General features: G+C 49.7%; 1 protein-coding gene across 2 annotated transcripts in view; it reads right to left on the reverse strand.

The window, feature by feature from the left end:
• The window catches only part of LY86 (lymphocyte antigen 86), a 68,820-nt gene that overhangs the window by 32,470 nt on the left and 11,626 nt on the right, over positions 1-24,724 (reverse strand). For both annotated transcript variants that reach the window (XM_089334492.1, XM_002714160.6), the window contains exons 2-3: positions 1,534-1,620; positions 4-132 (exon numbers count right to left, since the gene is read on the reverse strand). In XM_089334492.1, coding sequence (XP_089190618.1) covers positions 4-132; positions 1,534-1,620 — 216 coding nt within the window. The remainder of the gene's footprint in view (positions 1-3; positions 133-1,533; positions 1,621-24,724) is intronic.

Raw genomic sequence — 24,724 nt, forward strand, 5'->3', positions numbered from 1 at the left:
CACCTCCTTTCCTTCTTCCACAGAAGGAGAACTTGGGGAAGTCCTCCTCGCAGATGGGGTAGGAGAAGTTCAGAACAGACACGCCTTTGGAGACGAGAGTTACGTCCAGAAACAGCTGTCGGATGTCTTCTCCTGCAGGAAAGAGAGAAGCAGCTGTACTCTGAGCGCACGCCACGCTGCAGGTCAGCACTCACAACGGCGTGGGCTAAAAGCCTCTTTAGTCCACCCGTCTGCTCTGCGTGGGGCGACTGTCTTCTTTCTTGGCAAAACAGTGCTTAGGCTGAGCCCAGGGGGTCCTGACGGCACGGTACAGAGTGCGCTTTCTCAGCTTTGCCTGTTGGAGGTAGAGAAGGCGTCTGCTGGGCTCTGCTGCCCTGCAGCTATATCCCGTAATAGATGTCTGCAGGTCTGGCCTTGAGAGCGTCTCTGCGACCTCCAGTTATGCCCCGTAACAGCCATGGGTGTGGCCAGCCTGCCCTCTAGGACGGCTTGTGGTCAGCTGCTGCCGCAGGGCCACACCAGAAGCCCTGGTCTCCCCGCCCTTTCCTCCATTCCTCCCTATCATGTTCCCCCTGTTCCCCTGTCCCTTTCCTTCGCTCCTCAAGGCGTTTCCTGAGAGTCCACGTGTGGCGCAAGCTTCAGGAACTACAAAGATGCATGCAGGTTCCCTCCAGCTTTTTTCTGGAATGAATCCTCATGCTGCATTTATTAAATCCCTCTGCTCTGGCTTTTGATGAAACTGTTTCAGAGGGGTAGATGCTCCAGTAGCTAGAGCAAGTATGTTGACTGATTGTAATGGCACAAATAAAAATGAAGCAGTCCGCAAGTTCACGGGCACATTGACTGGGGTGAGCGAGCAGGCAGCTCGCTCCTCTGCCTGTGTCAGTGTGGAAGAACGCAGCGAGGCCGAACATCGTTGCACCTGATCATCATTCACAGCCCTCGCCTGGCTTCCTGCTGGACAACAGGCTTTTGACTTTTTACTGTTGAACTCTTTATTTTGTAGAGCCATTAAGCCTTGGACTACAATTAAATATAATTGTATATAATATAATTAAAAATACATTATCTCAAAAAAGAAATAAACTGTTAAGTTAAAAAAGGTATGTATTCAGCAAAAAAGAAGAATTCACATTAGCTCTTTGGGAAATAGCAGCACAGTTGACAAACCAGGCTCCTGCGGTGGATTGAGCTGCTGCGAGCACCAAGCCCAAGCTCCCTCCTGAGCAGACATCATCACTGTAGTCTCCAGATATGTTTGTTTCTGGCAATACTGATTGCAGGTGCTTATGTCATCCAAATGAGCACCTCGAGTCTTTTCAGTGCAAAACTCCGCACTTAATGAGTGCTCTCCTCTAGCTGGCTGTTGCCGAGAGAGAGACTTGAAAATGGAGATGGAAACAGAGTTAATTTAAAGGGTGGCGGGGGAACAGCAGTTCCACCCCGCCGTCGTGGCTCCCATCAGTCAGCTGGGTACGTGTGCTGGCAAGGGCTTGGGCAGTGCTGTATTTCATGGCAGTAATCTTTACTTACTCAGAATGAGTCCAAATCGAATGCTGAGATTTGGCTTTAATTCTCTGGAACACTCGTCAATGGATAAGCCGAAGTCTTGCAAGGGATCTGCCAAGAAGAGCACAGGCCCATTGTGAGAACATTGTGTCCTCTGCTAGCTCAGAGCCAGCACTCGGACCAACTGGATTCATTGTTGGTGAGAACCACTAAGACATGCGCGAAAGCGTGCTGCCCAGTGCTTGCTTTGGGAAGCCCAGGGCACTTCCACCAGCTCCCAAGGTCTGTCAGCAGTCACTCTCACAGCAGGGCAACGTCACGGTCACCCTCCAGCAGCGTCTCAGTCCATGGAACGGGCACTGAGACGTCACGGCTGGTTTACGTCTTTACTTGTGAGAAGCTTTACCACTGCCTGGATTCTGAATTCTTGAACTTTTGTCCTTCAAGTTCGCTCATGGATTGTGCAGAACATTTCTTACAAGTTTAATTATCATTCATCATGATAGTTAAAACCGAGGGGATGCATTCAGATTTTCAAGTTAAGACCATTTTCTCCGTCCCATCCCATCTCATCTGACGGAACCAGATTTCCCCAAATCTTCCCTTGTCTGCAAGGTGCCGTGTGCGTAGAAAGCTAATGCATGTAACATGTTTTCTGCTCATTCAAAGGGTCGATGGTTCATCTCTACCTCAGAACAGCATTCAGAAATGTTCTCCTGGCCTGCCTGCCTTAGCTCACATCACAAATACCTCCCCCACAGGGTAGCGCCACGCACACCCAGCGAATCCCCTCCACGTTCGATTGCTCCTGTGGAGTTTCCCATTTCAAGCCGTTTGGCCCTTTTGGCCTTGGTCTGAATACTCAGGCCTTGCTCATTCCCATCTTATTTGCAAAGGCCTCCCTGACAGCTCCCCAAATATTCTTTAGCATCTCTGAAATCTTAATACAGTTTTGTCTGAAATATTTTTAAAGATTATATGTTTATGTTCATTGAAAAAATTATTATTATTATTATTATTTGAGAGATAGCAAGTTCTCATCTGCTGGTTTCTTCTCCATAGCAGCTGGGGCTGGGCCAGGCTCAAGCTGGGAACCAGGAACTTAATCATTGAGTTTCCCACCTGCGTGGCAGAGAGCCAGCTTCCTGAGCCGTCACCTGCTGCCTCCCAGAGTGCGCATTAGCAGGAATGAGCTGCCCACTTTACGAGAGTTTTCCTTGTAATTCTGCAGGCCCCCGGCACCGCCCAGTCCCACACACAGTAAGCACTTGGTGATGGGTAAGTGGACAGGTCGCCTATCGAGCTGTAGATTTCACAGCTCCTATCCCAGCCTTCTGGACGCTGCCTTGGGAAGCTGGGGCCCTCTGCTGCCCTGTTTCTTCTTTGCCATCTGCCACTCGAGGTGCCAGCAGGAGCTGGAGAAGCGAGTTGCTCAGGGTGTGACCAGCAGTGGCCCATCACCCTAGCAGCTCCAGGACCCAGCTCTCGTTTGCATCTTCCCGGAACCAGCGGAGGCTCAGCTCCGTGGGTCCCCGAGCTCCTGCTGTAACATGGCCATCCCTCAGCATCTGCGTCTTGGCCCTGCTGGGCTCCTCGTTCAGGCATCCCGGGTCCAATACCCTCAACCTCTTCCATTTGCTCACCCAGCCCTCAGGTGCCCGCTGCTGCTTCCTCACTGCTGCAGTTTTGCTGTTTGTTCCCCACCAATGGCTTCTGTAGCCAACTCCCTAGATTAAAGTATTTCTGTTAAAATAGCCGGTGTGGTCTCTTTTCCCAACAGGACTGAGGCTGGTAGAGCAGTGACCATGAGAGAGAGAGAGACAGGCATGCCTTTCCTCACCTCACAGACTCCGAGAGTTTATGTTACCTTCCCCATGATCCCGCACGACAGTGTCAGTATCAAGATTCAGAACCAGCAAATGCTGTCTAGTACGGGGCTGGTGATGCCCTCAAAGTGGAGGTGGAGACGGCAGAGCTTGTGTTAGTTCTGTGACTCGTGGAATGGCCTGCAATGCTTTGTGTGCAGGCACTCGACAGCTCCAGTTCGTGATTGGAAACCTCGGCTTGGCTGTGAGCTCCCACTTGCCGGTGGCAGCGTGTTCCAGGCAGTTTGGTCATTCACACTGATTACCTGGGGGATCTGCCACAGCCATGACACCGTTTCAGCCTTGCTGATCCAATGCAGGTGCACTACTGTTTCATCAAAACGCTTTGATCTGGTCATTACTTTTCTTGGATGTGAATTTAGGTTGCTACCTGAGGCAAAATACAAGAGATGAGGGAAGTCTTGCTTAGTCAATTAGCAGTAGGAGAATTACACTGAATGTTTATCGATATTTTAAAGGTATAAATAGACAAAGTGAGAGTGGGAGGAGGAAACAGCATTTCCTTGGGAGTGGAGAAGCGTTACTGTTGGGAAAACGATCGCAATAAGGAGCCAAGTCACAAAGCCAGGGGTGGCTTCTCTCGGGATCTGGAGGTGGGAGCAGAAAAGCCTGATTGCTTTCTCAGGGCGCAGGGGCTTGATGAGCCCCGAGCAGTGAGTTCAGACGCGGATGCGACAGCCAGGCTCTGAGCACAGACACGGCATTGCAGCCCTCCTGGTTGAGCTGACCTCTGTTCCTGCCATCCGCCAGCCCTTCCCTCTGAACTCACATCCCCGCCTGCATTATTCTGTTGTCCACGCAGGCCCTGAGCATGCGCCGTGTGATCTGTGTGCCTTCTTCATCTGTCTGTTGGGTGCCACTAAGGCAGACTCAGCAGCGTTAGGGACGAGCGTAACCTCTGGAGGTTGTGCTGTGCTGGGTCCCAGGTCATCGTTTGATGAATGAACTTGCAGTAAACTCCCTGAGCGCTTGAAACTAGGGTTTCTCAACCGATTGAGTGTGAAACTTTTTCCAGGTCGTGCTTTGTCGTGGGGCTCTTCTGTGCATCATGGGACGTTCAGTCGCATCCTGGTCTCCGCGCACCAGATGCCAGTACCATGTCTGCTTTCCCAGCTGTGACAACCAAATTGTCTCAGACATCGTCAATGCTCCCCTGAGGGACGCACTCACTGCTTGAATCACCTTTGTGATTACCAGGCTTTATCTAGACTGCAAATGCCTCAGAATTACCCAACAAAAAAGGGTGGTCAGTTAGACTTCTAAAGTAGTTTTCCTTTTCTTATAGGAGATGTGATGAGCAAGTGAGGAAGGGAGAGACTCCCCCTGGGACCTTTCTGACTTTGAACACCTTCGCGTGGCATCATCTGACTTTGGACCTCCTAGAACAGGAAAGTTAATGAGAGTTTGTGTTCCCGGGGCTTCCGGGGCAGGGCCCAGTGTTTCCTCCAGGTCCTTCTTTGCAGAGTGGCAAAGGGGTTGAGGAAAGAAGTAAGAGCTTCCCTGTGAACTAGAAGCTCTGTTTCAGTGTTCGTTCTGTGGCCTCTGTGTTATACCTGCCCTCTTCCCATACTGTCAACTCCTGTGGTGTCAGCCTAGGAGAGGCTGGTATTGCAGTGAATGAAGCTGGCAGCCCTGAATCTGCCCCTGCCTCCTGGGCATGCGTGTCCTGGATGGCGGGCTCCTGCAGGGCCTCTGAGCCCAGTGCCGCTGGAGGTGAGGAAGAGCCTTGGGGAGGCCGCCAGCCAGCAGCCATAACCAGATCCCTCTAGAAGAGCTTTCTTGTACATGCGTGCGGTAGACTAGAGTCGAGTAAGTAAGCTCAGTGCCGAGTAAGCAGGGTTTTGACGAAGCCCAGCTATAGAGCTGTCTGCATGCGTTATGCTCTGCTAGTGGCCTGTGTTCTTGTGGGCTGAGCTGAACCCTGGCAGCAGTCATAGGGAGGACAGCTTTGGCTCGGTCAGTTTCTAGCCAGTGGTGGTTCTTCAGTTGGAATTGGTAGGAAGGAAACAAAGTCCAGTGGTGCAGACTCTGGAAGCACAATTCCTCAGGACAGGTTGGTGCCCCATGTTGGGCTCCTGCTTGGTTTGGTCTCAGGCAACCATGGTGCTTGGATGTATATCATTAAGGCCTGGAGTCCACACATGTGGCTCCACCACGTCTAGACTAGTGTTTGACCAAACAGTTGGGCACCAAAGCCAAGCCAAGGTGACACATGCAATTCACTACCATGGAGACCTTGTATGTGACATCACCCACGTCTTTAACTCCCCTTCCACAGTGCCTGCAAAGCCTTCTTGCTCTTGTATGGCCAGTAGTCAGCTTGGGATTAGTGGCTCTGTATATTTGTAGGATAGACTTATGGAGCCCCTACCACCAGCAGGTACTCTACAGCGTGCTTAGAATATAATGTTAAAAGAAGGCGTTTTAGTCCTCAGGAGTATTATGAATTGGGATATCCTGGTTGTGCGGAGGTACAAGGAGTGAGCCGGTGACTCTGCTTGGGGAGCTGTTGATGACTCCGGGGGGAGAAGGTGACAGATCTGATCTGTGTTTGCATTGAGTGCCGTGATTTTCTTCCTTTCCATCCAAATCCTGACATCTGGGGAACCTTATCTTCTCCTACCGGGTCCTTTCTCTCTGTTCCTAGGAGTTTATGATCTGAACCAGTTACTTGTCATGAAACATAGCCGGCACTGAATGACGTGGTGGATTGTAAGGGAAGGCCCGCCTCCTCCAGTGTCAGATCTCGGAGGAGGGCCTTTATTTACAGGAGATTCCCTTGTATTCTTGATGGCTCCCCCCTTGCCAGCATGTCTGACACGCATCTCCAATGGCAGGTGCTAACTTGGTGTTTGCAAGATGAATGGCTCTTACATGTATTCTCTGCTTTCCAGAAACATGTTTTCCATCTAATTGCAACTTCAATGTCAAGAAAATGTTCATTAGCCAAAATATTTGGTTAATTTCAAATAAAGGATCTTGTGAGAAGTTTGTATCTCACGAAGTAAGCTTTAGGCTTCTCTCCCCTTCCTCCTGCACCTGCACAGCCTCACTCAACCACATCCTGTCCAGGTGCCAGCTGGGGTTCCACTGTCCGTCCCTCCTCTGATCTCCGTGGTACATTGTGTGTCATCAGCCAGTGTGGAAGTTACTGCTGCTTTGCCTGTTAGGAACTGCACTTCATCTATTAACTTTCAGATAACCAGAGTCTAATACAGTGGACATGCCTAACAACGGCAGTTGGTTGGATAAGATGAAAGGAGAAAGAATCTGGTAATTCGATGATAACAGAAGGTCTTAGGAAGTTCAACTTTTATTTCCAGCTTTATTGGGTGCCAGCAATTTCTTGGGAAGCCGCCAGGGATGTCCGAGTCAGCCTCACACATGGAAGTGCTCTCGGGAATGTGCTGGTGATCTAACTCTGCCACGGTGGCATCAATGGGAACGTCTGCTCTGGTGCTGTGGATGGAGTTTCTGAGTGGGCAGCAGCTACTCCTCTGCCTCTGTCAGACTTCTTTTCCAACAGAGCTCGCCTTCGATTTTGTGCTTCAGTTTAGCTGACCACCAGCTTGGCAAGCTGGGGCTGCGTTCAGGACACAGATCTGGCAGAGCATGGATCTAAAGGTGTGCCTTCTTGGATGGCTGTCTCTTCACTAGGCGCTGTGATTTCTACGCACAAGCTCATGGGTAGCATCCAGGACCATTGCAGATCCCGGAAAGAGTGGTGTGTAAACCTTCAGTGAAGTGCGCGTGCTTGGACTTCGTTGCCACTCCAACATAAAATTGCCTTTCATGTTTTCTGCCCTTGATGCTGCTGCGTTTCCTCCACCCAGTTCCCTCTGTGCTTTTGCAGAAAAAGCAATAACGTGCAATGCGGTAAATGTGTTCTGACTGTGTTTGTCTATTATTTCCCCATCTCTTCTTTTTTCCACCTGTCAAATCTAATTACTATGGAGAGGCACAGCAAGGCCCCCTGATGGGCCTTTATTTCAAACAATAGTAGTTCTGCCCCCATTCAGATCTCTTTGGTCAGCATTTCATTGGGAATTGATTCGCACATTCAGAGTCCCACATGTGGTCTGGTTTCTGGTTTCCTCATCCTAGATAAGTGGAAGGTGTATTAAAAATGCTTTAGCATGGTCCCTGATATCAAATGCGACAAACATGGCATTAACAGTGTCACAATGGACTAGCCACTGTTTGTGATGTGAGAGAGGAAGAACTCCAGCACCCTGCAGGCCGCCTGCTAACCTTGGCAAACGCAATTGTTGGTGTGAAAGTACCGTTGGGCTGAAGAGCTGAAAGTTCTACTTCTCACATTTGTCTGCTTTTAACTACAAAAGACAGGCTGTTCATTAACACAAGGGGATTTGAAAACATCCATGGAAAAATGAAATTAAACGAGAAGTTAATTTTCATGTGAAAACTTGAAATCCGCACAAATGGGAGGTCTTCAAAAGTTCATGGAAAAAACATGATACAAATGTTATGTATATATTTCACAGCGGTTTGTACCAAAATAAACTTATCTTTTAATTTCATTTTCCCATGAACTCTTGACGCTATGCTTGTGATAATCTTTCTGTTGATGGCAAAGAGGAAGGAAACTACATGATCCCTTCAGCCCTGAATTTCACTGCCCCAGAATAACTGAGGGTTGGCGTGCGACAGCACTGGGGCCCCAGGCTTCCTCACACGATAGGTAGTTCCCCCTGATCTGCGTTTGCTTTCCATGGTTTCAGCTACCAGCAGTCAACCACGAGCCAAAAATGGTGATGGAAAATTCCACAAAGAAACAGGTAACAGGTTCAAATTGCACACCATTCGGAGGGGTACGATGAAATCCTGCACTGACCTCCCCTGTCCTGCCCTGCGTCCAGCGTCCTCACACGGGCGCTCTACCTGCTTGCTCATCGCCCAGCATTCACCGTGGGCATCAGATCCACCGTTGTGCATGGCAGCACTCATGTTCCAATAACCCGACTTTTACTTCATGATGACCCCGAAGTGCGAGAGCACTTCAGACACGCCAGAGAGAAGCTGAAAGGGCTTCCTTGAAGTGACACGTGCAGGTGCAGTAAGATGCTTTGAGAAAGTGTACATTCATATAAGCGTCATTACAATATACTGTTATAATCACTATTTGATTACTGTTGCTAATCTCTTACTATGTGTAACTGATACATTATACTTTATCATAGGCACATATGTTTAGGAAAGAACACAGCATGTGTGGGACTTGCTACTGTCTGTTTTGGGGCATCTTCTGGCAGTCTTGGAAGTTGTCCCCCACAGGTTGGTGGGACAGCAGAAACCATGTGACCTGAAGTGGCAGTGAAGACGAGCTCTTGTCCAAAGTGCCTTGCCAATGCCTCCACAGAAATGATGGCCCACTTGAGGCAGTTACACTTGATGCTTAGTGTCTTGGGAACACATCAGCAAGGGACACCAGGTCCATGATCTTACTGTCTGCTGCCAGGGGTCTCCAGGATTCCACATGGCACAGAGGGCACACTAGAGGCTGTCTGTGGGAGACAGTGCGTCTTAGTGGCTTGAGGACAGGAAGAGCACCTACTCCCTCACTCACTTTACTGAGTACCTGCCATGTGGTAGGAAGAGGGTTGGGCCTGGTCAGCAACAAGGAAGCAAAATCAGAAAGTGCCTCTGCTCTCATCCTTGTTCTAACAGGTCGAGCGTCTTTTTTGAATTAATCAAAAGCCCAGAAACTGCCATGCTGCAAAGTCTGAAACTGAGCACCAACACGATGTCACAAGTGGCCATTTCACATCATGGAGCTTTGTTTCATGCACAACATTATTAAGACTATTATATAAAATTGCCCTCGGGGTATGCGTATAAGGCATATGTGAAAATAAATTTCATATTTAGTCTTGGGTCTCATCCTCGAGATACCTCATTATGTATATACAGACCTTCCAAAATACAATTAACATGTTTTGAAACCCCAAATACTTCTGATCCCAAGGGATTCCTAACCTCTACATCCAAAAATAATGATGATAACACACTACCTAAAAACAGACTCAGAAAAGATACGTGTGTTCTCTAATTCTCTCATTTCCCAGTCCAACACAAGCCAACATTTTACAGTGTCTCCATGCTACCTGGCCTGGCCCCTCGCCCTTGTTGTTTTAAACACAATCTTATTGGCAGTGTTACTGTTCATTCTTTCAGCCGTATTCATCGTGGTCAGTTGTGTGCTGGATGTCATGCTGGCCCGTGTGGAACCAGGGAACTTCTGACAGGACCAGTTCACCCAGCCACACTATTGGTTAAGTCGTTGGCACATCACCAGGGCTCCTCCACATCCAGAAACATGCCACCCGTGTGGGTAACCCGGATGGATGGAGTTCCTGGCTCCTGGCTTTGGCATGGCCCAGCCCTGGCTGTCATGGGCTTTGGGTACTGAACCAGTGGATAGCAGATTTCTCTTCCTCTCTCTCCCCCTTTCAGATAAGTAAATAAATGAGTAAATAAGTATTCAAAGGCCCTAGAATCACGACCAGAAGGATCCTGGGAAGCCAAGGGCTTCCTTTCCTCTCTCACTTCCAGTGGCTTTGGGAAGATATATACCTGTCTTGTTCCTGTGTGTGTGTGTGTGCACACATTATTTATTTATGTATTTGAAAGCCAGAGTTAGAGAGAAAGAGAGAGGTGTCTTCCATCTGCTGGTTCACTCCCCAAAAGGCCGCAACAGCCAGGGCTGGCCAGGTCAAATCCGGGAGCCAAGAGCTTCATCCTGGTCTCCCACGTGGGTGCAGGGGTCCAAGAACTTGGGCCATCTTCTGTTGCTTTCCCAGGCCATAGCAGAGAGTTGGATCAGAAGAGGCACAGCTAGGACTGGAACCTGCACCCACATGGGATGTTGGGGTCCCAGGCGGTGGCTTTATCCGCCACACCACTATGCCAGCCTCTTCTCCCTATATTTTCAAGAAGGGCCAATCTGGTAGAAGGCAAATCTCTGTGGCTTCTGAGGAGAGGAGGAATTTGCAGAGTAAGCTCCAAGGTTCTTGCCCTTTTACTGACTCTGCTGACCCTCTGCCCGCTACAAGGAGCTGAACTGAATTGCACTGCACAGCCATGATGCCCACAATTTGACACCAAACAGTTCACCTTTGCAGCCCTTAACACAGCATGCACATGCCCCTCCTCCCCTGAGTCCAGCCCCCACCCTGGGTGTGGCTTTGGGCCTGTTTGGCCGTTTCAGGGCCCTCTATCTTGATAAGCTCTTAGCATCAGCTACTTCTGCTTCGCTCAGAAATGAAGTCAGGGGGCAGGTGGTCTCACCCTCCTGGGAAGGAAGGGGCTGGCATTGTTTTAAGCTTTACACTTCCTTCCAGCAGTGGGCTTCTTGGGTGCCCTGGAGGCCAAGACAACAGAGCCCAGACTCTGGGGACCTGGGGCCTGCATTGACTGTAGTACCCTTTTGAGCAGGTGCAGGGCCATAGGGTCAGGAGCTGGAGGCATTTTATTGTTTTTTTTTTTTTTAACTTTTTATATTAAAATAAAGACAGGTGCGGGAAGTTACACAGAGAGGACTGGGAAGCCTTGTGCATCTTTCCCCACCTCCCCCTTGAGTTATTTTACATAATACCAGAACCAAGACGTTGACGTCAGTGTGGTCTACAGCCCTCATCCAGATCTCTGCGATTCTTACACAGGCTCCTGTGTGCGCCTGTGTTCTCACATGTAGTTCTATGCCCTTTTATTGCATGCAGGCCTCACCATGATCGCGGTACAGGCCTATTCTGTCCCCATGAAGGGTCTCCTTCCTGCCGCCTTTGATGATCAAGCCCCAGCCCTGAAGACCCCTCATCTGTTCTCCATCAGCACAGTTCCCTCATCTCCAGAAAGTTCTGTAAGCGCAGTCCTACTGTAGGTCACCTCTTGAGACTGGTTTTTTCAGTGCAATGTCCCTAAGATCCTTCCAGGCTGTTGGCTGTATCAAGTCACTCTTTGTAGCTGGGTGGCATTGCACAGGGTGTGACTGCCTGTTTGCTGGAACATTCACTTGTTGATGGATGTTTGGCCAGCTTGGGGCCATCATGATCACTCAGGAATAGGTTCTTGTATGGTCATTTTTAATCTCCGTGGGAGAAATACCCAGGAGTGGCAGGATTGCTAGGCCATGTGGAAAAATGCGTGTTTGATTTTACAACAAACTGTGCTGCTCTTTTCCAGAGTGGCTGTGCATTTAGCATGTTCTACCAGCAACGTGGGAGAGATCCAGCAGGCGAGGGCCCTCTTCACACAGCGACACTGTGGGACAGGCTGGCTCCCCAGGGAGAACGCAGAGGGGGCCTTGTGGTCCCACGGGAGGCCGGCAACTTTTGTACCCACCCAGCCTTCAGGGACCTGGCGTGACTCCCTCTATGAAGTGAGAAGGACGTTCCCAGGAGCAATCAGAACACAAGGAGCTGCAGGTGCACAAGCAGCTCTGGACAGGCGCCGTTGATGCTGTGTGGAGGAGGGGGCCACTTGCACAGCTGTGGCAGCTGGAGTCCTTCGGTAGCCACTCCTCTTCCTCCCCAGTGCTGAGTTCAAGGCCCTTTAGACTACTTGGCCACACCAAAGAGAGGCCTAAAGAACAAGCGCTAATTCTTGAGATTTTAAAAACATTATTTGTTTGTTTATTTGGAAGGCAGAGTAACAGGAAGAGAGGGAGAGGGCGAAAGAACGTCCATCTTCTGGGTCACTCCCCAGATGGCCACAACGGCCAGGGCTGGGTCAGGATGAAGCCAGGAGCCGGGGACTCTATCCAGGGCTCCCATGTGGGTGTAGGGGCCCAAGCACTTGGGCCATCTTCTGCTGCGTCCCAGGTGCATTAGCAGGGAGCTGATGCAGAAGCAGAGCAGCCGGGATGCAAACTGGCGCCCACATGGCGTGGCGGTGTCACTAGCGTTTACTTAACCCTCTGTGCCACGACGCTGGCCCTTGGCTCATGAAGTTTCATCCCCAAGTGCTCCCTGGCTTGAGATCTTATTTTTCTGTCCCGCTCTCTAACGTGATCATGAATTGTCCACTGCTGGCTGCAATCCTCCATGACCCACAAGAGGAAAAAGAAAACCAATTTACACCTTTCCTTGGAACCAATCCAGTTGACAGAACTGCCTCGGTCAGAGCCGGTTTCTTAGGTTAGCATGCTGCGCGTGGGCTGGAGAGAGACTGCTTCTGTCCGTGGCCATCCTAATTTATCAGTAGAGGAGAGTCCCCCACCGAGAGGCCCTCCACTCCAGAAGCGTCACAGACCAGGTCTCCCCAGAGTAAAAGAGGCCCAGCATCTCTACAGTGTGGGATCCCAGGCTTCCTAAAGATCCTTTAGAATGTTCCAGAGAGGACAAGGTGGATACCTTATAGGAATTTCTACCAGGGTGTCTCTCTTGAACTGCAACAGAAAAGTCTTGTTCCTTGTCCTCAAACCAGTCAGCTGCATGTCCCTGTGTCTCCTAGATCAACGAGGAGTCTGAATGACTGCCCGCTTGGGAAGCAGGGAGAGGTTCCTGCAGGAAGTACTCATTTGCACTTCTGTTCATGTAACACAGACCATCCGGGAAGAGGGGCCGTGTGCATGAATAACACAGGACTGCAAGCTCCTGCACACTGCTGTTTTGGGAGAAAAGAGGCAGCTGCCATTGGCCTGGCCTCTGCTGGAGAAATTCATTCCCACCCAAGGAAGGGACTGGTTCTCTGCCTCTTGGAACAGCGCACCCTAATGTTCCCATCCTGACCAGAAGATTAAAAAATACTTTTGCTAAGTAGAAAAACAATTTGTATTGAAGGATAGAAAGCTGCCATGAGAAATCAGATAGGAAACCGGACTTCAGAGGAATAAATGAAGACAGTGCACCTGTCAGATAATCACAGCTCCCCTGCCCTGCTCACACCCCCTCCACACACACAAATGCAACATAGGAATTTATCTGTTTCCCAGCAAAATTGCAAGAGGGGCTGGCCCTACACAACACCCTTCTCTTGGACACCACTGATGCAGCCATTTGGATGTCATTCAGTCTTTTCCTTGCCTTCTGTTATTTGCTTTCAGAACATAACATTTCAAAACTGGTGGTCTGTATGGCAGCATTGCTAGGCAGAGTGGATGCAGCTGGAATGATTATTCTAAATACCTTTGCTGTGGTTTATGCTTCAGAGAAGTGGAGAAGGCAAAGCCCTATGCTGGGGACTACTTTCTGACACTTGGGACGTAATATTCACAATTGGTAATTGCAAAAAATAGAAACAATGTTGGGTGGCATCATGGTGCAGTGGGCTAAGCTGCTGCTTGTGTTGCTGGCACCCATGTTGTTGCAGTACTTTGTAGCTTAGCTTTTCTGTATAGACACTTGTATCATGTACTCAGAATAACATTTTTCTCCTTCTTTCAAATCCTTAAATATTCTTTGTCTTGTCTGATCATTGGTGAGAGTCTAGCACAGCATCAAGGAGGAGTGGTGATGATGCACATTCTTTTTTTTTTTTTTTTTTTTTGACAGGCAGAGTTAGTGAGAGACAGAGAGAAAGGTCTTCCTTCCGTTGGTTCACCCCCAAAATGGCCACTACGGTGGACACTGTGCTGATCTGAAGCCAGACACGATACATGTGTCTATACAGAAAAGCTAAGCTACAAAGTACTGCAACAACATGGGTGCCAGCAGCTTAGCCCACTGCACCATGATGCCACCCAACATTGTTTCCATTTTTTTGCAATTACAAATTGTGATCTGAGCCAGGTGCCTCCCCCTGGTCTCCCATGTGGTGTACATTCTTTTTTAAAGATGTATTTATTTATTTGAAAAGCAGAGTTAGAGAGTGAGAGAGAGTGATTCCATCTGCTGCTTCACTCCCTAATGGCTGCAGTGGATGGGGCTGGGTCATTCTGAAGCCTGGAGCCAGGAGCTTCATCCAGGTCTCGTATGTGGATGCAGGGGCCGAAGGACTTGGGCCAACCTGTGCTGCTTTCCCAGGCACATCAGCAGGAAGCTGGATCGGAAGTGGAGCAGCCAGGACTCAATGATGGGCACTCTTGTCTCCTTCTTGGTTTCACCGTTAAATAAAATGTTCACTGCAGATTTGTATTTGAGGTGTGTTTCTTTAAAGAGCAGAGGCTGATTTTTGAAATACAATCTGGTAGTCTTTGTTCATCTATCAAGTTAATTTAGTCCATTTATATTTATTAGGGCCCCTGCTATTTTTGTAGTTACTTCTCAGTTTGGGTTTTCTTTTTTTTCTTTAATGCCCCATTTCTCCTTCCTTTCCAGCATTCATTCTGGATTGATGCAAATGTTTTAAATTTTTCCTTCTTCTACTTGATTGGTAGTAGTTACTCTTGAAATTTCTTATTTATTTGAGACGCAGAGAAACACAGAGAGCTCCCATCCTCTGGTTCATGCCCCAGATCCCTGCAGCAGCCAGACCTGGCAGCTAGGAATCCAATGGCTTGAGCCATCACATACTGCCTCCCAGGGCATGCATTAGCAGGAAGCTGGAGTTAGGAGCAGGAGCTGTAAATCGAACCCAGGTGCCACAGTATGGACTGTGGGCATCAAGACCATCAGGCCAGATGCCCACCCCATCCTTGATTTTTTTTCCTTTTATTTGACAGAGTTAGAGAGAGAGAGAGAGAGAGAGAAAGATCTTCCTTCTGTTGGTTCACTCCCCAAATGGCTGCTACGGTCGGCGCTGCGCCGATCTGAAGCCAGGAGCCAGGTGCTTTTTCCTGGTCTTGCATTTGGGTGCAGGGGCCCAAGCACTTGGGCCATCCTTCACTACCTTCCCGGGCCACAGCAGAGAGCTGGACTGGAAGAGGAGCAACCGGGACTAGAACCCGGTGCCCATATGGGATGCCGGCACTGCAAGCAGCAGCTTTATCTGCTAAGCCACAGCGCCAGCCCCAGTAAATCTTTAAAAAACATATTAACATAGTTTGGCGACATAGCTCTACACATTTTCCACCTTGCATAACTAGGTGCTATCTTTTCTCTTTCCTGCAAAATACAGGGACAGGCCATCAGGAAGCTTCCTGTCCAGTCCCCAGCGCCTCCTGCACAGGCTGCTGCCCTCCGTGCTTCTGTGCTGTGTGACTGCTTCTCTAGGCTGCTTCCACTGACCCTTCCTCCTGCTACCCATGCTCTCCTGTAACCCAGGCCCTTTGACTGGCTGGGGACCAGCTTCTAAGCCGAACATGGCGAAGTGTTGGGATGTTGCCTTGGAGATTAAGCTCCGGAGAAACTGGCACCTGCTTTCTTGCTGTATCTTCCTCTCTCTCAGGACCCTCACCCTGGAGGAAGCACATGGCCACATTGGTGTAACCCCGGGGAGAGGCAAGGAACCACTGTCTCAGCCAGCAGCCATTGGGGCCCTGCATCCTGCTAATAGAGACACGTGCATAGAGGTTTGGAAGCAGTCAGTCCCCTGGCAGAGCCTGAGGGTGCCTGTGGCCCCACCTTGGCTGCCCCGTGTCAGGGACACCCAGCTAAGTCTTATCCACATTCCTGCCAGAGAAAAATATATAAAAAAAAAAAGATAATGTTTTTTTTTGTTTGAAGCTGCTACCCTTGGGCGTAATTCGTTAGGTAGCAATACAACAGACACACTGCTGCTCCGAACTAGATGTTCTCACCACTCCCGGCCTCGCTTGTTGACATCTGCCAGGTCTCTGCTCACCATTTTGACTTGCAGCTCGAAACCTACTCCTGGGATCATTTTCTTTCGGTAGCAGCCTTTGCGCTCTGCCAGTGAGAGTCCTCTGTGGCAAAGGCTGCAGACCACACTGGTTCACAGCCTTCAGTCCACTCTCAAGTGGCATTTGGCTGCGTGTGGACTTGCCACTTCCTCTGAGTGCTGCTGTGTTGACCAAGCTGCTGCTGTCACTCTTCCTACTTATATCATTCCCCACTTGCTGGCGATTTGTGGCTTTATCCTGATCGGGCTGACTGTGGAATTCCTTTTATGATTCTGTGTGAGAATCGTGTTTAATGAACGTGAAGAATCATCTCATTAGTTCTGGAATTCTCCTGTGTTTTTCATCTGAAAATGCCTTTTCTCCGCTTTCTGTATTTTCTCTTGTGGCTGTGACTTGGATTTTCTTTCTCTTTCCTTCCTTCCTTCCTTCCTTCCTTCCTTCCTTCCTTCCTTCCTTCCTTCCTTCCTTCCTTCTTTCTTTGTCCTTCCTTCCTTCCTTCCTTCCTTCCTTCCTTCCTTCCTTCCTTCCTTCCTTCTTTGTCCTTCCTTCCTTCCTTCCTTCCTTCCTTCCTTCCTTCCTTCCTTCCTTCCTTCCTTCCTTCCTTCTCTCTTTCTCTTTAGTTCTCTATGATTCATTTTAAGTGTAGCTCCAGACTTCTTCATCCAGTTTATCAGTTCTCTCTCTGACTATTTTAAAATCCGTGTTTTAGTTTAATTAAGTTTCAATAAACATTTCATTTTAGGGGCTTTATTTTCTTTTCAGATCTCTCTGATATTTTCCCCACAATGTGTTTGTTTTTATTTATTTGAAAGGCAGAAAGAGAGAGAGAGCAAGAGCGAGAGAGAGAGAGAGAATGCTCCCATATGCTGGTTCAATCCCTAAATCCTCACAGTAATCAGGACTGGACCAGGCTGACCCCAGGGACCTAGAACTCAGTCCAGACGGCCCATCTTGTGGCAAGGACACAACTACTTGAGTGACGTCTGCTGCCTCCCAGAAGCTGGAATCTGGGGTGAGAGTTAGAACTGAAAGCCAGGCACCCATGCATGGGATGCAGGCACCCCAAATGCCTGCCCCTCATCTTTTCCCTATGGTATATCTTCTCTTATATTTTGGTCCCCCCCTTTAAAAAAACAAAATTAAATGTATCTGATAATTCCAGTTTCTAACATCTTTGGGACTATGACTTTATTTGTTTCTTCTGCTGTCTTTCCCTCACTTTGCTTATTTCCTTTGTTTCTTCTCTAAGTATTCCACTGCTTGTTCACAGTTGCTTTATAGAAGTCCAGTAAAACCTGAATCGAGGGTCTGTGCCCCTCTAGAGGTGACTTCCTTCTGCCAGCGTGCTCTGATGCTTCCGGCCTGAACCACTGTAATTTCTAGGCATGGGATTTCCTGAGCCGAGAATGCTATAGGTGTACATCTGGGCTCCCAACCTATGTGATTTGGGTGTGGAGCTACTGATTTTCATGGAAGACCTATTTTCCCTAGAGACCAGGCAGAGTTCAATAATTTCCCTCCTCTTGTGCTTTGCCTAGTGGTGCACTTTATTCTTATCCCTTTTCCCCCACAGTGGCCGTAACTCTTAGAAGGTTGTAGCTCCCTGGGGCAAACACTTTCAGCCTTGAGTGCTACAGGTCACTGGTGCGTACTCCCGCGCAGCTTGCAAAGCCAGGTCCTGGTTCACGGAGGTTGACCCTGTTCCCGAAGCCTGGCGCTTAGCTGTTGCTCCTCAGTTCTGTTTTTCAGCTTAATCTTTGTTTTATTTTTTTAGCTCCTGGAGACTTCTTCCTGCTTGCTTGCAAGCTATGCATTTGAACAGATTTGTGTCACATTTCATACATTGTTTGCAGAAACTTTGTAGCGGTACAGTTCCTCATGATATATAGATGGGACTGCCTGCAGTCTACAGTTTCCCTAGGTGTGTACTTCAGTTTTTTGTGGCCTGGCTTGCTCTGTCTTTCTCTAGTGTTCTCTTGATGGATGCTGTGGTGTTTGTGTACGCCAGCAATTCACACACACCGGGACACTGTAGCAGGGTGTTGTGGCCTGAATGCCTGTTCACTACCCACTCTCCCCACACACTCCCCCCACTGTTGCCATTCATCCCTGCAACAGTATCAGAGGTGGAGACTCCAGGAGCTGATTAGATCAGGAGAGGCACCTTCATGAATGAGATCGGTGCCCATTCCAGAGAGGACTGAAGACGCTTGTTTGCTCTCCGACCGTGCAAGTGCATAGCAAGCAGGCGCCGCCTAGGAAGTGCACCCTGAGCCCTCAGCAGACCCCGGCTCTGCCAGTGCGGAGCTGGCTCCAGGCCTGTGAGCCGTCAGCCTCTATTGCCCGTGAGTGTCCCAGTCCAAGGTGTTTTATCAGAGTGGCACAAATGGACTCAGACACAGGGCTTTTGTGCTCACGAAAGATTTCTTCCTGCAGCCCCCAGGACCGTCTCTGCTCATCCCATGCACAGTGAAGGCAGAGGGCCAGGAGTCAAAGCCTCTGGGACGAGCACTCAGCAGCCGCTGGGCACTGCTGGAGCAGGGGTAGCCTCTCCCCAGCCCCCTGTGACACCGTGGGCGCTCCCCGACGTCCCCTCAGGGCCTGGGCTGCCCACAGTGGCACCCACATTGCTGGCCCTTGCTGCGCAGTCTCACCTGTTCACTGTCCCCCTTGCGCTTCCCAGGGTCATTTCTCAAACAAATTGCTCTTGATTCCTTGTGCCAGAGCCCATCCGGAGGAAACTAACTTAAGCCAGATTTAGGCCAACCCCTTTAGTTTACATAGAGTATGGACTATGTGTCCTGCACTAACAGAAGTCAGATGTGGCTTCTTCTCCAGCATAAAATATGCTGGGTCTCTTGCTTTTTACTCACTTTTAGAAACACACAGTTTAGGGGGTTGGCTCTGTGACGTAGCATGTAAAGCCGCCACCTGTAGTGCCAGCATCCCATATGGGCTCCAGTTCCAGTCCCAGCTGCTCCTCTTCCAGTCCAGCTCTCTGCTATGGCCTGGGAAAGCAGTAGAGGATGGCCCAAGTCCTTAGGCTCCTGCACTTGTGTGGGAGACCAGGAAGAAGCTCCTGGCTCCTGGAGCCAGTGGCTGTTGTGGCCACTTGGGTAGTAAGCCAGCAGATAGAAGACCTGTGTCTCTCTCTCTGCCTTTGCCTCTCTGTAACTCTGCCTTTTAAATAAATAAGTAAATCTTTCAAAAAAAGAAAAATAAACATAGTTTAGTGACATTTGTAGGTAACAGACAGCATTTTAATAGATTTGTGTCCAAATCACCAACTCTAACAATTCCAGGAGTCTGGGTGGTGATGGGGCTGGCATGGACCAGACAGATTTGAATGCCTGACTAGTGGGCTGATGAGACTAATCCATTCTGAACAAGTGCGTTTGTCGCTACCATTTGCCTTGCATTCTTGGGGATTTATGTGGTGGCATCTCTTTGATGAAGAGGATGGTGGTAAAACGGAGCTGTAAGATGTTGCCTGGCGAAGCTTTGAGTCAAGGAGGGGAAGGAGTAAAAGGCCTGATTCAGCTGAACTCTTCCCTCTCCACAGCCATGGCTGCCATGGTAACCCTGTGTTGCTCCTTGTTTTTGTTGACCTGAGCAGTGTTTAAGATGCCAGGCTAGTTACCGTATTTACACACGGGGAGGCTGCAGCTTCAGAGTAGGCACTCTAGTTCCTTTCATTTTAAAGATTTACTTATTTATTTTAAAGGCAGAGTTCCAGAGAGGCAGGGTTGGGGTGGGGGGTCTTGCATCCACTGGTTCACTCCCCAGATGGCTGCAATGGCTGGAGCTGCGCCGATCCAAAGCAAGGAACCAGGAGCCAGGAGTTTTCTTCCAGGTCTCCCACGTGGGCCATCTTCTGCTGCTTTCCCAGGTCATAACAGAGAGCTGGATTGGAAGTGGGGTATCTGGGACTTGAACCGATGCCCATATGGGATGCAGGCATTGCAGGTGGCAGCTTTACCCACTACACCACAGTGCCAGCCCCGGAACACTAGTTTCTTTTGAAAAATTAGGAGCGTGGGCATCACTGGTCCTGTAATCCCACGTGGCAGTTGAGGGAGGTAGGGGGCAGTTCCTTCTTGAGAAGAGGTCAGTGGCACAGTCCCTGCCACTTCCCGTTGTAGATCACCATGGATGCTCTCCACTCATTACAGTTGCTCGTTGGCTTATGATGAGGCGCTCCCAGACAAACCATCATAAGCAGAAAACTTTGTAAGTGGAAAGTGCATTGAATGCAGCTGACCTCTCATGTGCCCTGGCTCAGCAGTGCTTTGCCCCCTGGTGACCGTCAGGCTGCATGGGAGCTGCATGGTTGCCACTGCCCAGCCTCACCAGAGAGGATAGGGCTGCATAGTGCAAGTCTGGGAGAATATCAAATTCAACATTCCACGTAGTTTCTGCATAATGTGGATAGCTGTCCCATCATTGGCAGGTTAAAAATTCCCAAGTTGAAGCCTTCTGAGTTGACTACCATAAAGTATATATTTACTTTTACCATCTATTTTGCTTTTTTAAACAAAAATCAATTATTTTCTTTATTTGCATTTTGAGCTCTGGCTTGACTTCCTGTGACCTGGGCGAGACGTGGATGACTTGTTTTGCAGGAGGGTAGCTCTGGCCTTTTGTATCTTGTTCTTTCTGCCACACTGCAGAATTCTGAAGGTCCGCTCCCCCAGGAGGGGGCCCCGTTGAGCTCCCGAGGGCAGGCTGTGTTTGCTCGTGAGTGTTTTGCTCCTTTGAGCAAAGCTTTTGGCTCCGAAACTTCAGGAACATTTTTGTTGGACACTGGGCATTTTGCTGGCGATCCTGTGCTCTGCTCAGCCGTGGGTTCAGAGAAACCGAGAGTCAGCAGTGTTCTTTGCAGGTGGTTTTTGGACATGCCCTTGCTGATTTACACTCGAATGGTTCTTTAACTTACTCAAACCAAAGCCAAGTGTGAGATAGAGAAGCTCCTGTTTGCTCTGGGATCAGGATCTCCCTGCCTGCTCTCCATTCCTCTTGAATTGCAAACAGCTAGAATTTAGCCTCTGCAGACTGGAGGGTCCTGGTGTGTCCCTTTAGGAGCACCCTCAGTCCACTGATGCAGCCCCAGGGCAGGTGATCCCCATGGCGGAGGAGGGAAGGTCATGACGTCTCTCTGATGGGTGAGGTTGGTGTCCACAGCAAGGTTGTCTGTGCATGGAGAAAGGACCAGAAGAAGCAGGCTGTGGCATGAAGCTTTCAGACTTCCTGGCCCATGCCACCTGTCACGTTTTCATCAGCTGTCCCCTGTCATGGTTACTTGTCTACAGAAGGCTCTTGGGGTCCTTAGTGAGGCTCGCACCTCAGAAAGTAGCCCTTGATCTAAGGAAGCACTTGCTTTCGCCGTGCTACGAAAATACAGTAGTTTCCACTCACCCACAGAGTCAGCCACCTGTGGTGGAATGAGAAGGCCATGCCAAGATGGCCGCTGGCAACAGAAACTGCCTGACAACAGGCTATGATTGGATGGTTTTGGAAACCACATGACAGCAGAGTCTGCCTGGCAACAGGCTGTGATTGGATTACTTTGGAAACTGCTCGGCAACAGGGTGTGATTGGTTAGGGCATAGACCACCCCTTGACCAGATTGGCTGCCTCGGCTATATAAGCTGCTGTAGCAACTGAAATAAATGAGTCTGTGGGCTGCTCGCCTCTGGCCTGCTTTCACCCGACTCCCAGGGTCTGTGTGGTAACTCCGTGCCTCTTGCCCCCACCACACTCCTCCTCTCAGAATGAATCCACCTCAACAGTCACCCACCCGTCAACTGTGGTCCAGCAATGTGGAATGGACAATTCTGCAGCTCCCTGTTAGGCACCGAGCAGCCGTCTCAGTCGTCAGATCCGCTCGGCGGTATCACAGTGCTTGCGTTCAAAGCACTCTTATTGTACTTACCGACGCCCCTCCCCCCAAGCTCGAGAGTGGTGATGTGGCTATGTTGTTACAGTATGTTGTTACCATTCTTCTATGGAAGTTTTAGTTATGATTAATCTCTTACTGCAACTAACTTATGAATGAAAACTCGGTACGTACAGGGTTTGGTTCTATTTTCTGTTTCAGGTATCCATTAGAGATCTTAGAATATATCCCTTGCAGCTGAAAGGAGCCATGGTGTGTCACTTCCACGTAAAGTCTGCAGTCATAGTAAATTTATGGAATGACTGGCCCTCTCAGTATTATAAGAGAACCTCCATAGATCGCCTGTGTAGGTCAAGGCTTTTTATTTTGCAGGGTCTTGGGCAAGAGGGGATGTGGGCAAAGTGCCTTAGCGGAGAGTGGCACAGGAAGAGGATCCTTGGCTCTCTGGGGACGTGGGAGGGCCCTGGCTTTGGTTTCTGTGTTCACGTTGACTTGACATTGGGCAAGGCACACAGAGGCCCTTGTGCTTGAAGAGGAAGCGGAGCTGCCTGCGAGCCCCCTCTTGCTGTGCTCTGAGACCATGGTTGGTGGTTAGGACACATTCACTGCCCTGTGGCTCAGAGGTTCCTCTTTGAACAGAGAGGTGCTTGGATTGGCTTGCACATTTTCCGGTTCTGCAAATAACTGCCAATCTGTCTGTGGGCGGAGACTGGCCAGGATGCTGACCCTTCCCCCGAAGGCTGCAGAACACCAGGCATGTGGAGAAACAGGTGTGTCACTGCCCAACCCCCATGTTCGGTCAGCAGCCACAGGCCGGCTGTCAAAACCCAAAAACCCTGTGGCTCTGCCCCAAGCCGACATCCAAGGCTGCTCGCAGGCCTCAGCCCCTGCTGGCCCATGCACCCCTGTTCTCTGCAGCCAGTGAGGACTGTGACCCAGGAGTCTAAGGTCCTGTCCCACTGCACTGGCCACAGAACCAGAAACAGCCAGGTCTGGTGGAGCCTGTTACATGCATCTTGATAGAGAGGGTGGGCCAGGAGCAGGCACTCCAGTGCGTGCCCCTCTGTGCTTGGGTGAATGCCATTAACCACACCAAGCAGTGGCTGGGACTAGGAAGGCAGTGGCTGCTGTATCGAGCTCTTGAAGACCTCGTCTTTCAAGATTCTGGAAGAATTAGGCAGCAAGCAGGTCTGGAAGACAGCAAAGACAGGAAGGAAACTAGGTCATGTCCCAAGCCCTGGATGAACGTGAGCCTCGTTTGTGTTGGAGACTCGGAGTGTCTCCATGCACACGGGTACACCAGTGACGGCTCTGTGGTTTTCCCTGTTTGTAAGTAAACAGGACAAAGACCAAGGGCTGCAGCTGGGTCAGAGAGCCCCAGAAAAGAACAAGATCAGTCAGTCAAGCAGTCCCACGTGAAAATTAGACACCAGTCAAGTCAGCCCCGGTAAGCACACAGAATCTCTTAAGTAGAAAGACAGCTCAGCGCTACGTTCTAAGATACTGACTTAGCTGACGGTTGCAAAGTTGAACTTCGCTTATGCAAGCAAAACCTACCATCTCCTTTAGATGACCTTCTAATTGTACATGGGCTCCTAAAGCTCCTGATGGTGTTTGTCCTAGCCGTTAGGATGCTGGCTGAGACCGTGCATCCCCTCCGAGAGTGCCTGAGCCCAGCTGCCTGCTAGCGCACACCCTAGGAAGTAGTGGTGATGGCGTAAGTGATTAAGTTCCTGCCATCCGCACTGGAGGCCCCTGCCACCCACATGGGAGACCTGGAAGAAGCTCCTGGCTCCTGGTTTCGGACTGGCCCAACCAGTGCAGAAGCAGCAAGGCCCCTCTTCTTAGGGTCTGTCCTGGCTCAAAGCCCCCCTGCCCTCTCGCTTCATACTGTCCTCCACCTTTTGTCTATAACCAATGTAGGTTCAATGTAAACAATTTATGCCTTCTTCCCCAACTTTTCATTGTAAAAATACTCTCCGCTCCAGGTCTAGGGGGCCTATTTCCAACTGTTGTCTACCTTTGATGCCGGCTGTTATAGGAACTTATCCTGGTTCTTGGTTCTTTTTCTGGTTAGCATCTGTCAGGACTCAATAGTCCTTTTATTTCAGCGATTATTTGACCTCAGGAGTTTTGTTTTAATACCCACACACCCCTGTGATACAGGCTAACTTGTAAACTAGGCACAGTAGGAGAGAGTGCCAGCCAGAGTGCAGGATTTGGGCACAGGAGCAGGGGCAGAGAACCTGAACCCATTCTGCTCCTTGGAGCCTGTTTCTCAGAGGATGCCACAGCGAAGCTCATCTTGCAGCCTTGTACTCAGCAGGGCCGGACAAGGAAAGCTGAAGGCGACCAGTCTGAACTAGATTCTGGAACACACTGTGTGAGCACCGGGTTGCATTGTGGGCTCTCTTCTGACCTTTGCTGTAAAAGGCAAACTCTCTCTCACTCTCTCTCTTATGATTTATTTATTTATTTGGAAGGCAGAATTAAGAGAGAGAGCAGTGGAGACAGAGAGCCCTTCCACCTGCTGGTTCGCTCCCCAATGGCTGCAGCGGCTGGAGCTACTCCAGTCCAAAGCCAGGAGCCAGGAGCTTCTTTCGGTCTCTCACTTGGGTGCAAGGGGCCAAGTACTTGAGCAATCCTCAACTGCTTTCCCAGGTCGTAGCAGAGAGCTGAATTGGAAGTGGAGCAGCCGGGCCTTGAACTGGCACCCATATGGGATGCAGGCAT

The sequence above is a fragment of the Oryctolagus cuniculus genome, chromosome 5 (genome assembly GCF_051225735.1).
Source record: "Oryctolagus cuniculus isolate XC-2025 breed Fujian yellow rabbit chromosome 5, ASM5122573v1, whole genome shotgun sequence".
NCBI classification, from domain to species: Eukaryota; Metazoa; Chordata; class Mammalia; order Lagomorpha; family Leporidae; genus Oryctolagus; species Oryctolagus cuniculus.